We start from the raw sequence: 15,586 nt of genomic DNA on the forward strand, positions 1-15,586 counted from the left end.
GCGACCAAAGTCAAAGTTTTTGAGTTAAATGCAAAAAGCTATGTGTGGCGGAAAACACACTGCACATCACCTTGAAAACACCATCCCCGCCGTCAAACATAGAGGTGGCAGTATTATGCTGTGGGGATGCTCTTCTTCAGCAGGGCCTGGAAAGCTGGTCAGAGTTGATTGGAAGATGGATGGAACTAAATACAGGGCAATCCTGGATTAAAACTTTTTGGAGACTGCAAAAGACTTGGGACTGAGGTGTAGGTTCACCTTCTAGGAGGACAATTACCCTAACCATACTGCCAGAGCTACAATGGAATGGTTTAGATCAAAGCATATTGATGTGTTTGAATGACTCAATCACAGTCCAGACTTAAATCCCATTGATAATCTGTGGCAAGACTTGAAAAGAGGGATTTTTGGTACTTACCGTAAAATCTTTTTCTTGGAGCCTTCATTGGGGGACACAGATAACCATGGGTGTGTGCTGCTGTCGCTAGGAGGCTGACACTATGCTAGAAAAAAAGCGTTAGCTCCTCCTCAGCAGTATACACCCACCGACTGGCACTAAGCTTGTCAGTTTGTGTGAAAAAGCAGTAGGAGAAGCGTGCTAGTGTGACCTGGTGAATATGAAAGGACCAGGTGCGTGCCATAGGCTGGCGCTGTTACGGCACTTGGAAACATACAGGTGCATCTCACAAAATTAGAATATCATCAAAAAGTTAATTTATTTCAGTTCTTCAATACAAAAGTGAAAATCATATTATACTGTATAGAGTCATTACAAACAGTGATCTATTTCAAGTGTTTATTTTTGTTAGTGTTGATGATTATGGCTTACAGCCAATGAAAACACAAAAGTCATTATCTCGGTAAATCAAAATAATTAACAAAAAACACCTGCAAAGGCTTCCTAAGCGTTTAAAAATGTCCCTTAGTCTGTTTCAGTAGGCTCCACAGATGTCCAGAAGGCAGTCATTGACAAACTCCACAAGGTCCCAGAGTTCCAATTTTCATTTGGAAATCAAGGTCCCACAGTCTGGAGGAAGAGTGGAGAGGCCACAATCCAAGCTGCTTGAGGTCTAGTGTGAAGTTTCCACAATCAGTGATGGTTTGGGGAGCCATGTCATCTGCTGGTGTACTGTAGGTCCACTGTGTTTTAACGAGACCAAAGTCAGCACAGCCGTCTACCAGGAAATTTTAGAGCACTTCATGCTTCCCTCTGCCGACAAGCTTTTTGGAGATGGAAATTTCATTCTCAAGCAGGACTTGGCATCTGTCCACACTGCCAAAAGTACCAATACTTGGTTTAAAAACAACAGTATCACTGTACTTGATTGGCCAGCAAACTTGCCTGACCTTAACACCATAGAGAATCTATGGGGTATTGTTAAGAGGAAGAGGAGAGACACCAGACCCAACAATGCAGACGAGCTGAAGGCTGCTATCAAAGCAACCTGAGGAGATTTCATAACACCTCAGCAGTGCCACAGGCCGATTGCCTCCATGCAACGCCGCATTGATGCAGTAATTGATGCAAAAAGGAGCCCCGACCAAGTATTGAGTGAATTTACTGAACATACATTTCAGTAGGTCAACATTTCGTATTTAAAAACATTTTTCAAGCTGGTGTTATAAAGTATTCTAATTTACTGAGATAATGACTTTTGTGTATTCATTGGCTGTAAGCCATAATCATCAACATTAACAGAAATAAACACTTGAAATAGATCACTGTTTCTAATGACTCTGTATAATATATGAGTTTCACTTTTTGTATTGAAGAACTGAAATAAATTAAGTTTTTGATGATATTCTAATGTAGTGAGATGCACCTGTACATAGAAGTAGGCGCATAGGGAGGGTGCTGTGCCCCCAAATGAAGGCTCCAAGAAAGAGATTTTACGGTAAGTACCAAAAATCCCTCTTTTTTTATCGCATCATTGGGGGACACAGGTAACCATCGGACGTCCAAAGGCAGTCCCGAAAGAGGGAGGGGATATGAATTCTGCGCCTATGAGACCATGCGGTCTGCAATCGCCGCTTGCAGGACCTTTCTACCTAGTTCAGCATCCGCCGAGCCGTAGGTATGAACGTTATAGAATTTTGTGAACATATGGAGGGACAGACGACCAGGTGGCTGCCTTGCAAACCTGCGTAGCCTAAACCTGGTGTCGGACAGCCAAGATGCTCCTCCCACCCGAGTAGAGTGAGCCTTTACGCCCGGAGGTGTTTTGCTCTTTATCCGGTAGGCTTCCAGTATCGTCGAGCAGATCCAACGGGAAATCGTGGATTTTGAAGCCGGTAGCCCTTTGCGGCGGCCCTTGGGGATGACGAGTAGAGAGTCCTAGCGCCTGAAGGGGGCTGACCTTTTGAGGTAACAACATAAGGCCCTGCCCAAGTCTAGGCTGTGCAGAGCCTTTTCCAGGGGATGTGTAGGCGAAGGGCAAAAGGACGGTAGGACGATGTCCTCATTTAGGTGGAAGGCCGAGACCACCTTGGGTAAGAAAGAAGGTACTGGTCTTTAGAACTACTTTGTCTTGGTATATGACGAGGAATGGCGCGCGGCAGGAGAGCGCTGCCAGCTCGGAGACTCTCCTAATAGATGTAATGGCTATTAGGAATGGGACCTTCCAGGAGAGGAAGGATGTGGTGATTTGTTGGATAGGTTTCAAGGGAGGTGCCTGAAGGGCTTCTAGCACTAGATTGAGGTCCCAAGGGTCCACTGACTGGCGATATAGTGGGGCCAGGTGGGTCACCCCTTGAAGGAACGTTTTGACTTGGGGTTTAGATGCTAGGTTGCGTTGGAACAGTATTGAGAAGGCGGATACCAGCCCCTTAAGGGTCCTGAGGGATAGGCCGGCACTGAGTCCTGCTTGGAGGAAGGCTAGGATGTTAGGGAGTGAGAAGGACATGGGGCAAACTGTTTGTCTTCACAGTATCTGAAGAAGGCTTTCCAGGCTCGATGATAAATGCGAGATGAGGCGGGTTTTCTCACATTGATCATGGTTTGTATGACCTGAGGGGAGAAGCCTGCCTGTTTTAGAACAGCAGCTTCAACAGCCATACCGTTAAATTGAGATACCGAGAATTCGGGTGGCAGATCGGCCCTTGGGAGAGAAGATCAGCGCGTTCTGGGAATCTCCAGGGGGCATCTGAGAGTAAGTTGACAAGTTCCGGATACCAGGCTCTCCTGGGCCAGTCTGGGGCCACGAGGAGAACCAGAATCTTTTCCAACTTGATTTTCTTGATGATCCTGAGAATCAGCAGAAGTGGTGGGAAGAGGTAGGGTAGACGGAATTGAGCCCACGGAATGACTAGGGCATCGTACGCGATTGCTTGAGGGTCTCGGGACCTGGCTACGAAGTGAGGGACCTTGTGGTTTGCCCGTGATGTCATTAGGTCAACGTCGGGGGTGCCCCACCTCTGGCAGATTTGGCTGAACACTTCAGAGTGAAGAGACCACTCGCCGAAGGATAGGTTCTGTCTGCTTAGGAAGTCTGCGGCCCAATTTTCTATTCCCGGTATGTGGACTGATATTGCGGGCACAAGGCACTCTGCCCAGAGGATCCGTGCCACCTCTGGTGGACGGACCTACTGCAGGTGCCGTCCTGATGATTTATGTACTCCATGGCCATGGCGTTGTCAGACTGGATCCGTATTGGGTGCCCCGCGAGAAGGTTCTGCCAATGTAGGAAAGAGGTAGATGGCTCTGATCTCTAGTAGGTTGATGGGAAGGGATGTCTCTTGGGTATTCCAGCGTCCCTGGACTGTGTGATGATAAAAGACTGCTCCCCATCCGAGGAGGCTGGCGTCCGTCGTGATTACCTGCTATCTGAGGGGGAGAAAGGATCTCCCCTGGCAAATGGAGGGAGTGTGGGTCCACCAGGTCGGGGAATATCTGACGTGTGGGGATAAGAGAATGAGGCGGTCTAGGGAGGATCGTTTCTTGTCCCATGCTGAGATGAGGGCTAACTGGAGTGGGCAGGTATGGAACTGGCCAAATGGAATGACTTCCATGGCCGCTACCATTTTCCCAAGGGCTCGCATGCAGCGTCGCAGAGGTAGAGGGGATGGACGTGTTAGGGCACGGATGTCTCATTTGAGATCCATGACCTTATTGTCCGGGAGTATAATCCTGGCCTGGATGGTGTCGAACACCATGCCTAGGAAGGTTAGGTGTTGTGAAGGGTTTAGGGAGGACTTGTCCCTGTTCACAATCCAGCCGAGTCAAGAGAGCGTGTTGAGGTTGATCTAGAGGCTGTGGTAGCAGTCCTGGTAGGACGGGCCCTTGATCAGCAGGTCGTCCAGGTAGGGAATGATGATTCCTTTGGATCGTAGGATGACCATGACCGTGGCTATCACCTTGGTGAATACTCTGGGAGCCAAAGCTTACCCAAACGGCAGGGCTGTGAACTAGCAATGATTGTCCTTGATAGCGAATCGGAGGAATCTCTGATGAGACTGGCAAATTTGGGAGGTGGAGGTAGGCATCTTGGATGTCCACCGAAGAGAGGAACTTCTGGGGAATGGATGGTTTCGAAAAAGCCTGAAACGTGAGTCGGGTCCCTTGGCCTCGAGCCACAGAATTCTGCGTATGGCAAAGAAGTTGCTGTTGGCCCGGGCTGAGCAGTTGGCTGCATCTAGTACAGCTGTTAAGAGGTACTTTCCGGCATTAGTGATTTGGTCTGCTAGATCTGCCATGTCCTCTGTGGGGGCAGAAGCATTAAGGCCCTGTCGTAGGGTCTTTGCCCAGGCCGAGATGGATTTGGTTACCCATGCAGAGGCGAAGAGGGGACAAAGGGAAGCTCCTGAGGCCTCGTATATCGATTTGGTTAGTGATTCCACTTGTCTGTCCGTGGCATCCTTAAGGGATGACGCATCAGGTAGAGCTAGCGTGGTCTTAGAGGAGAGGCTAGATACTGGAGGGTCAATGGAAGGGGACTGGGACCACTGATTGATGAGTTCGGGGTTAAAAGGGTATAGGGTGTCAAGCTGCTTCCTTCCTGGGAAGGAAGGCATCTATTGGGCTCCGCTCACAAAGGTGGAAGCTGCGTTTAAAGCAGGCAACCGCTCCATGACCTGAACCACGACTGAAACGGAATTGGAAAGAGTAACGGCCCACTCCGGAGGGGGGAGCTGGTTGGTTTCCTGGGCAGCGGGTGACTACTGAGCTGAGGCCATGGTGGGAGGGCTGCAGGCTGGACAGAAGGCAGAGGCCTGGCGGCCACTTCTTAGTACAGAGGACGCAGGCATAGTGTACTATGTTGGGGGAGGGACGAAAGTGGGGCTGTCAGGGACTGATCATATGCCTGAGTCCAAGTGCCTTATAATGCAGTCGGTTGGTACGGCTGAGGGGGCTACCGCTGCTAGATAAGCAGCCAGGGCAGAGCCTACCCGATCCAGAAGAAAGGGTTCCCGTCAGGCAGAAGTTGGTGCTTCTCAGCAGGCTGGTTGGGGAGAGAGGGTCTCTTCTTGTTCGGCTGGTCAGCAGCTGTGTGACCTTGTGCAGAAGAGTGGTGAAAGAAGTGCAGGATGATGAGTGCAGGTAAGTAAACTTGCTAGAAAGGGGGCATTCCCTTCATGTGAGAAATTTATGTTTGAAAGGAACACCCCCTATCCCCCTTCCCCTCCCTCGTCTTGTTGTGTGGTTATCGTCAATTTGCTGCTGTATAGGCATGTACGGGGACGACTGCGGGCATTAGGTGACGTAGAGCAGCACCATAGGTCGGCATGCACTCGATGCTGGGCCTGACCGTGTGATGGGGGCGTGTTTCTGGTTAGGCCGCAAGCTGGGGCCTTAATTTTTCGTGACCGCGGTGGCATGGCGTGCTGCGGGGAGAAGCTGCCCCCATGCACCAGAGTCTGTCCCTGCTCTAGGGGAGAGACGCGGTGCTGCTGCTGTCGTTCCAGAGCGTGTGGGGAGCGTGTGGGGAGCGTGTGGGGAGAGGAGGGGAGGGGGGGGGGGGGCTTCCCCTGCTCTGTGAAGCCTGCGTTATTTGCGGGAACCCATCGCAGTTTGTGCTGCGCAGGACCCAGCCTCTGTCTGCAGAGGGAGATGGGGACTTCGTTGGCGGAGGGGAGCAATGGTACCTGAGTCTGTGGTCTTCTCAGATGTGGGGACGTCACCAGAACCCTGGTAGGTAAGGGGTCACTAGGGAGCATCCATCCTGGACCATGCAGAAGACAGGATCAACCCCAGTACAGGGGGAAGGCCACTGCTATTGGCCCCGTCTTCCTCCCTGCCCACTCCGAGGCGAGGGCTGGGATATGAGGCAGGACAAGGCTTCCTCTGGTCCTCCTGAGCACCGAGGGGTGACAGGGTTGTTGTCCTGCCTCGCAGGCCAAGAGTGGGTGATGTGACACCATATTGCTCTCTCGGCCGCACCTGTGCGGGAAAACAGGGTGAGATCTGTCACCCTGGGAAGCAAAAATCTGTAAAAGAAATGGAGAAAGTTAACAACATGAGACAGGGTACCTGAAAAAGAAAATAAGGATCTGGTGTTAGATCCAGGTCCACCTCCTACTGACACTAAGCTTAAACTGACGAGCTTAGTGCCAGTCGGTGGGTGTATACTGCTGAGGGGCGAACGCTTTTTTTTCTAGCATAGTGTTGGCCTCCTAGAGACAGCAGCACACACCCATTGTTATCTGTGTCCCCCAATGAAGCGATAAAGAAATTGCTCTTCACAGGTGCACATCATCCAATCTCAGTGAGCTACAGCTAGTTTGCAAAGAAGAATGGGCAAAAATTTGAGCCTATAGCTGTGCAAAGCTGGTAGAAGCATACCGCAAAAGACTGTTCCATAAATATTGACTTACCAGCCGCCATCTTCAGAGGTTCCCAGCAGCGCTCTGGTCATACCTTATCATCTTGTGACTGCGACATCTTACTGACCGGAAGTCAGAGGTAAATGAGCAAAGGTCTCATCATAAGTCTATGAGACCTTCGTTCTGGCTGTTTTAGACTTACATTGAGTTGTGACTTCCAGATCACCCACCAAACACTGGAAAAATTTGGTGGGTCACAAACCGCTGGAAACCAACTGTAGCAGCGCCGATAACAGATGAAGACAGCAGCTGGTAAGTATAAGACTTTGGGGTAAGAAGCTTAGATTAATGGCACTACGTCAGTGCTTTAATACAGCTTCGCATCTCTTGATACCATGATGCAACTACTCCCACAAGTAATTTCCATTTCAATACGTCTTTACATTAAGAAGGTCTGAGCATACTACATCTTACAATTTCAGTAGACCAACTATCACTTCAATGTAAAGAACCGAACATAGTATGGTGTGGCAAGATGGAAACTTCATTCCACAGTAGATCGGAGAGAGATGCCGCATCAGAGAAAAGCCGCATCAGAGAAAAGCAGTGCCTGCACCCGTATGTATGTGTTTCACAGTATGTACTCAAGTACAAATCAGAAGAACGGGTCGACCTAACAGCTTTATAGGCAGAAAACACAGTGGGGTATATACAGTCCTGGTAGGGATTCTATTGTACATACCAAAATTGGGAGAACTCCTACTATGAGCAGTATAGGCATATATGAGGCTCTCAATTCCACATCTGCAGCCAGTCTGTGAAACAAAGATGTGCGAAACTGGCTTAGGGGTAAAATACAACGTGGTAGATTTGGTTTTGTATATCATCCTTTGCCGAGGCATAAGCATGCTCCAGTGCTGGCAATGCACAGCATGATCAGATAAGTTGGAGGGCTTTTATCTGCTACATGTGAATGGGATTTTTAAAACCTAAATTAAACATATTGCACTGTAATTTGTTGTAGATTATTGATGCAGAATACACAAAAAAAAATAAATTGTTGCAGAACATTCAAGGGAACCTATTCGGTCAAACACTATTAACCTGCACATGTAGGGTTAATCCGCGGGATAAGAGTTATGAAGGTGGTCACAGCACTTGGAGCAGAGGCTGTAAGCATGTCCTGGCCCTGGATAACAGCTGGTTCTATGCTGATGCACTGCAGTGCCAGCTGTCAGTCAGTGCCGGGGCGTGCTTAAAGCCGCTGCTCTCAGTGCTGTGAGCGATGACAGTAACTGCTCTGGGCATGACTGAAAGCCAGCAGCTCCCAGAAGAAATAAAGTTTGTTTTCTCCCAGGTGCCACACTTTCTGTACAGCAGCTGAGCACCTTCAGGGTTCATTTTAACACTATATTCAGAAACTGCTGAATACAGGTTTGTATGTATAACCAAATGGATGATCCAGATCTCTATGAAAGACTTGTCATTTCAAATCAGCCTGTTACTGCTCCCTCATATCTGTGAGTAGGCACTCAGTTGTAAAAGCATGGAGGTGGCCCTTTTCACATTTTCTAGAGCTGGGGGTGAATCCGCAATAACTGGAAAATAAAATGAGTACAATTAATAAGGTGTTTTGAGCTACAGATGCAATCTAAAATTCATTAAGCAGCATGCATTGTGCACTTCTGTGGTATACAGCTCACAATTGAGAAACATTTCTATACAAATTATAAGTGCACCTCAGGCTTGGTCATTTATATTGAGCCTTCACAGCAGCTTTAGTCACAGTACAAGTTGCCCAAAAAAATTCCAAATTGGTAGTGTTCATGCAAATTTATGAGTCACAAAACAACCATACCACTTCCATTATGCTGCGAGATAGAGACTTGTGTGCCACTTCTGACAGTGCAGTGTCACAGCCAACGCATCCCGAAGGCCTAATTCACATGTCTGTTTAAACAGGTATGTGACAATATGGTCCGTGTGTCAGTTTTGCCAATCAGCGCGTCAGTGCATGGTCTGTGGGTCCGTTTTGTTGACACAACTTCTCCTATCCTTTACAATGTTAAATACGGACTGTACGCAGATGCAATCCGTGTGCTGTACATGTTTCACAGACCCATAAACTTGTATTGGCCCTTTTCATCTGTGCTGCTGGGAAAAAAAACAAAAACCCACAGATCTCTCTCCGTGAGATTTGAACGGACACCTGTACAACCACAAATATGTGAACAGAACCATAGAAAATGGGTACGTGTTCAATCCATAAAAAGAAAAAAAACAAAAACGGATAGAACACTTATGTGCAACACGGATGTCTGAATGAGATTTAATTCTTACAATTGAACAAACTTAAATTGTATTTTTATACAGACATTGCAGAAAACCGTATAAATTGTCGGGACAGTGCACATTACACAGGTTTCAAAAACAAAATTTATTTTTTCATTTAAATAAAAAAACAAAAAGAAAACTAAACAGCCACATAAATGACAGATGGAGTATACAAACCAGATGATAAATGCACCGCTGTAACTACAAGACTGATGTATAGAAAACATTTTCTAAGCAGCAAGAAAACCCTCTAAGAAAAATAGCATCTTTGCCAAAGATAATCCTTGTCAGCCGTCAACATCTCCTAATCTGCTCCACTAGACAAGTTGCGTTTTAGACAATTAGTGAGAGCAATAATTGCCGTGCCCATACTGAGCTGGTATAAGCAATTCCAGAACTGAGGTAGGCAGAAGCTCTAAGTGATACCAGTACAAGAGGATATATAATAATGTACAAATATGGTACACAATTATTCATTTACATTCTTTAGTAAATCTACCTTTGTGTATTCTTGCGGTATAAAAGTAGAAACAAGGAAAAAAAATGGATGTGATACTTCAGTACACTTATATAAAACAATACTTTACAATGATGTAAATATAAATTTCTTCTTTTACAAAGTACAAAAAAAAAACAACAAACATGTCCAGAGTCTCTGCAAAATATGCGGAAATGACACATGCAGTGCCAGGCCATTTGATGTAGATGTTATACAATGTCACTTCAGAAAAAGTGAAGGAAACTAGAGGCAGTCATCTTAGACTAGGATAGTGTTCATAGCAGATGTTCGCTTTTCTTTCTATCAAAGGTATCAAAATTACAAACCTGTAATAACTTTAAATTGTGATATCAGAATAGCTCTTTCTTAAATAATATAAAAAAGTCAAAAGACATTGGCAATCAGGACAATATAGATAAGATCTGTCATAAATAACAGTGCTAGCTTATTTTACAATCGTAAGTGTGTGAAAATGCACTTAATTCTTGGTCCATGTTCAGCTCTGAAGATTGACCAATCCTTCACTGGCGGGATCCTGACACCATCAAAGCAACTTCTGGTGAATAATTTCATAAACCATTCGTTTTCTAAAATAGGGCATGTGATTCTGGAAACAGAAAGAGCAAGTTATTTCTTTAGTCATGGAAATTAAAAAGATTCAAGTCAAAAGTACACTTATCAGGGAAACTGTCCAAATACAAAACAGTTTTCCAACTTCATTAAAAGGGATCTGTCAGCAGGTTTTTGTAATCTGATTGCAGCATGAGGTAGGGACAGAGACCCTGATTCCAGCAATGTATCACTTAGAGTCACAGTTCTCTGTTGAGATCTAGCAGATCTCAGCTTTTGAGCTGTGTGTAACCCTGTCCACACCACATCTTTCTGTGTACACTGTATAGTGCTAGGGGTGTGGTTGGACTAGGAGGCACAAGGCCAGTTGCCCTGTAGTAATAATTAACTGCTGATAAAATACTGATTGTATTGAAACAGCAACAAAGTCTAATAAGTGACATCCCTGGAATTAGGCTCTTCCCCTACACATCACGGTGCTCTGAGATTACATAGTAAAAACCTGCTGACAGATTCCCTTTAAGCGCTACAATCTGGTCTGGCCTGTGATGCCCCAAAACACTCCTGTAGAACCTACCGTCATTTTTCTGTATGATCGACGCTTGTTATATCCAAGACACAAAGGGTGGAATTAAGACTGATCTTTCATAGCCTAACTAGTTTGCTATTCAGAAGCAAGCATCTTTAGCTAGTGTAGAAATGCTCTATAATTTACACCAATTTCTTACATAAAAGTCACAGAAGAAAACCGTGTTAGAAAAACAGTAAAAAGTCAAATTATAGCATCTCTTGCCAGAACACTGGCTTAAAGCCCATTAATAAATCAACCGCCCTTGTATTTTACCATCCACAGTACAATAGCTGAAATCCACATAATGCTCCTACATTCATGCTGATTCCCCACTACATTTAAATAGGATCTTCTAAACCCCCATAAATATGCATTGTACTATATTTTGTAGCAAGATGCAGTGAAAAAAAGCCACACAATATGGCTAAAGTGTCTAGAAATTGTGAATTTTAGAAAAAAAAAAATTCAATTAGGACAACCCAATTCCAAAGAAAGAAAAATGATGTTAGGTAATCTTCTATTCACAATGGAATTAAGCAGGATTATGTTCCAGAATTAAGACTGGGGCTACACGTTAACTGCTGTTGACCGACACATGTTATCTGCCAAGTCGAGTGGCCAAAAACCATGTGTGTGACTTGATGTCAAGAGACTAATTTAGAGCTTCAATTTTGCTGCAAATAAAACAACTGTTAGAGACAAGACAAATGTAAGTCACACGGCATGTACAACTTGCAATGAAGTATGATTATTGTTACATACGACCACTGGCAGAAACATTTGGAAACTTTGTTGTAGAGTGAAAGAGACAACAGGGAATTATATCCATTGTTGCAATGTGTCACCCAACACACGACGTTATGCAGTCAAAGCCTAAGGGCTCGTTCACACGTTCAGTATTTGCAAGCCAAAATCAGGAGTGGAACAATCAGGAAAACTAGAATAGAAACACATCACCACTTCTGTATATTTCACCCACTCCTGGTTTTGGCTTATAAATACTGATGTAAAATACTGACCAAATACTAAGGCAGCATTGTGACGGGTCACACAACACTGACTTCGCAGTGTCCGCATTGCAACATAGCATCTAATTAATTTTCTATGGTGTTGCAATTGTTCCCAAATGTGCTGGATTTTTTTTACTGCAGATTACAAGTCTCCCTTGCCATAAACTTCAATTGACTTTCATGCAACCAGACCATTTTTTTTTTTTTTAAACAGCAAAATCAAATCTCAAATAGTTACGAAACAGCAAGTAGTCTACATGTTGCACTGATGTTTCTAATTGTTGTAGCTGTTTTGCCTGTGTGGTTGACAAGGAGAAAAGAAGCCATGAACAACATCAGTGTTAATCAACTTTGATGCATAATGGAACATGCATACCTGTGCGAAGGTGATGGCTTTATCTTTGGTAATGTAATCGGCATATTTGCAGGCAAACATTCCACAATCACTACCATTCATTTGTTGGGGAATCTCCTACGAAAATATGAATTACACACAAAGTATTAGAGTAATAAAATATAAATATTTTGTATTAATCACAAAACTTACATCACTTGTCTTGCTGCTCAGGTTCCATCCATTGGTATCAAAGGAAATTCCTTTCTTGTCCTGGCTTTCTTGTTTTAAATACTGCCTATGAGGAGAACACAAAATATAGCTATAACACACAAAACACCAAGTGCCAGGCATAACACCACTAATAATGACTCCATGAAGTCTCTGCTCACAATGGTTTATATCAAACTCCGTATCACTGGTGGATCCACAGCGCGATGCACACACCAGCACCAGATTATCCCATCTAATGTGACGAACCTCGGCTCAGCGCTGTGGTTCTCTGTCGAAAGCTGCGTCCCCTTCATGCTGTACCAGGCCTATCTCTGTGCTTATAAGAGAAGCTGAGCTTGGTAGTCATCTTCTACAGCTGTCACATTCAATAGGGATGAGCAGCTGTAACAGGCACAGCCGCTACTAAAACAAGGATCTGTGCCTGGTAAAGCATGGAGGGATCAAACAGACAAGTGAAGACCCCTCCTCCAATCACAGCTGGCCTACCTCAATTTAAAAAAAAAAATCTTAGGCCTCTTCCAAATGTCCGATTTTGTCATGTAAGAAAATTTGGACTGATCTGATAAGAGTTTGAACAGAGTGTGATGCGAGGTCAGATTCTCTCGTACATAGATAAAAAAAAAAAAAAATTCTCCACCTCCTCTGACAGTCTGTGAAAATCAGATAGCACTCAGATGTCAGAAAAGTGCAGTCTGATTTTTTTCACAGACCCATTGACTTGCATTGCTGATTTTGATCTGACCCTCAGATTAAAATCAGACATTTCTTCAATATTTTCTGCGCACTATTTAGTCCGAGGAAAAAAAAAAAAAAAAAAAAGGACAAATCGGACATGCAGTTTAACATGTTCTGGGTTTCCTACGGTCTAATTCACTCTTAATTTCCTCAGTATGACCTATAATCCACCCACATTATGTGAAGGGTCTTTAGAGAACCCCCTTTTTGTAGTATTTTTAGTACCAAATCCAGCAATTCTCTACAAGCCCATCACAAGTTATGTTTTGTAATGTTAAGAAATCACATCAGCAGAGGATTATTCTCCTTTTATGGTGGAACACAACACATTACTGGTTTACATGAAACCATGGCTTACAATGGAGGTTCTAGAATAGTCTTCAGAGACACCAGATTAATATCACCAAGTGTACATGTTACTTACAGTAATATTCTACATGCTTCATTATTAAGTCCACCCATAGAGTCATAGTAGGTTACTGTTTTTTTCCTAAAATCCACCACCTGTAAAATTAAAACATTGAAATTACAACTTATTTCTTACTTAATACATGGATAAAAACTCTGCAATGTTTTTTTAGCTACAATATTGTTTGTTCTTATTCTCCCATCATTAATTCACAAGTCATTTCACAAACTCCAAGCTTCACATGCCGACCTACATGTATGCCCATCTAAACCCCGAGAAAAAGAGAGCCCTGCTGGTTGTATCCATAATGAAAACTAAAAAAAGGTACAAAAAGTTGAATTTCCCTTAACAATTAGATTTTTTTTTTGTTTAAGTCCACCATGACAGCACCATATGAGATTGCCCCTCTTGACCTATAAGGACCAGGAAAGACCAGTTAAAAGCCTCTGACCCCCTCAGTGTTATGCTAAATAAATCAGACACCAGAGTGTTTCAACCCAATACATTTTAATGTTCAATAAGCAAAACCATGAAAAGGAGGTAATGTAATAGTTCTGGCAGCTGAGCAAGCAGATTACCACCCTTAAAGAGCTTGTGACCCAAGATAGAATAGCTATTTTCAACACGGAAAATGTTAAACTCCTCCTTTATAGTGTAGTGGGCTGTCACAAAATGAAGAACGCACAATATCTTGAGACCTATGAAAGTCTGTCACCACTTGGGTAATAAAGAAGGGTTAACATTTTACAGTTATTCGTTCAGAGAGTCACATATGACTATTAAATAAAGCTTATAGATTTCTCCCATTCTTCATGCTGTCCTGAGAGCAACTAGGAAGACCACTCTTAGGGCTGTGGAGACTAAGCCAAACCTCTTACTCAGACTCCTCAATCCCCCCCCCCGACTCAGACTCCCCCCAGCACGGCCTCACTACTGAGCATGTACATAAAGTGCAGCACAGATTCAAAGCATAGATCTTTAGATCAGGAACAGAACAGACATTTATAGGACATTTCATAACTTTCCCAAATCCTTATAAAACCATTTACAGCACATACTGAACTACTGTACAACAATTTGTTAGATAGTTTAAGAGTCGGAGTCAGTCCATTTTATACCGACTCTATATGTTCCAAAGGTAGAATGGTACTTCTTCCGAGTCGTGCCATGCGCCCAAACAGTTTTCCCCCACATACAAGGTATCTCTGTACTCAAAAGAAAATGACCTTACCATTTGCTGTGCAATTTCTCCTGTTACCATTGTGAAAATGAAAAATTTGGGGCGCAATCAATATTTTGTGGAAATATTTTTTATTTTTTTCCTACCACATTGCTTTAATTCCTGTGAAGCACCTGAAGGGTTAATACATTTATGGAACATGGTTTTGAGCACTTTGAGGTGGTGCAGTTTTTAAAATTGTGTCACTTTGGGTTTATTTTCAGTCATGTAGGCCACTCAGTCACTTCAAATGTGATGTGGCCCCTAAAAAATAAAAAATTGGGTTTTGTAAATGGTTTTAACCCTTTAAACTTCCTAACAAAAAATTAGGTTTCAAAAATGATGCTGATGTAAAGTAGACATGAGCTAAATGTTATTCATTAACTATGTTGTGTGATAAACCATATATTTATAAGGGCATAAAAATTAAAGTTTGAAAACTGCAAATTTTTCACCAAAATGCAGGTATTTTCACAAATAAACAAAAAATATAGGCCCAACTTTACCACTAACATGAAGTACAACGTGTTACGAAAAAACAGTCTCCAAACCAATGGGATCAGATTAAGTGTTCCAGAGTTACTACCTCAAAGTGACAGGTCAGAATTGTAAAATTTGGCCTGATCAGGAAGGTGAAACCAGGCTCAAGTTGAAGGGGCACGATAAACGCAATAAAGCAGAAAGTAATTATATATCTATTCCCAGCTTGAAAAGCTAGAGTTGACGTTTTTCTCCATACAGCTATGTTAACAGTAAAATAAAAGTTATGGCACAGGAGGAAAAAATGTAAGCACAAAAATGAAAACTGCCTCCAATGGGAAGGGATTAACAAGATTTTTGTCATCTTATCAAGTAGGTATTTAAGTACCTCCTTTTGTCAACTAGATCAACAGATCGACAAAGACTTCATAA

The 15,586-nt window shown here is 43.6% G+C and overlaps 1 protein-coding gene across 3 annotated transcripts in view; it reads right to left on the reverse strand.

The window, feature by feature from the left end:
- Positions 1-9,177: 9,177 nt before the first annotated feature.
- The window catches only part of SENP1 (SUMO specific peptidase 1), a 49,227-nt gene continuing 42,818 nt past the window's right edge, over positions 9,178-15,586 (reverse strand). For all 3 annotated transcript variants that reach the window (XM_073663193.1, XM_073663192.1, XM_073663191.1), the window contains exons 15-18: positions 13,471-13,550; positions 12,291-12,375; positions 12,120-12,215; positions 9,178-10,199 (exon numbers count right to left, since the gene is read on the reverse strand). In XM_073663193.1, coding sequence (XP_073519294.1) covers positions 10,137-10,199; positions 12,120-12,215; positions 12,291-12,375; positions 13,471-13,550 — 324 coding nt within the window. In that variant the 3' untranslated portion in view covers positions 9,178-10,136. The remainder of the gene's footprint in view (positions 10,200-12,119; positions 12,216-12,290; positions 12,376-13,470; positions 13,551-15,586) is intronic.

Source organism: Phyllobates terribilis, unplaced genomic scaffold, assembly GCF_046119375.1.
Source record: "Phyllobates terribilis strain yellow unplaced genomic scaffold, ASM4611937v1 Scaffold_2__4_contigs__length_985480577, whole genome shotgun sequence".
NCBI classification, from domain to species: domain Eukaryota; kingdom Metazoa; phylum Chordata; class Amphibia; order Anura; family Dendrobatidae; genus Phyllobates; species Phyllobates terribilis.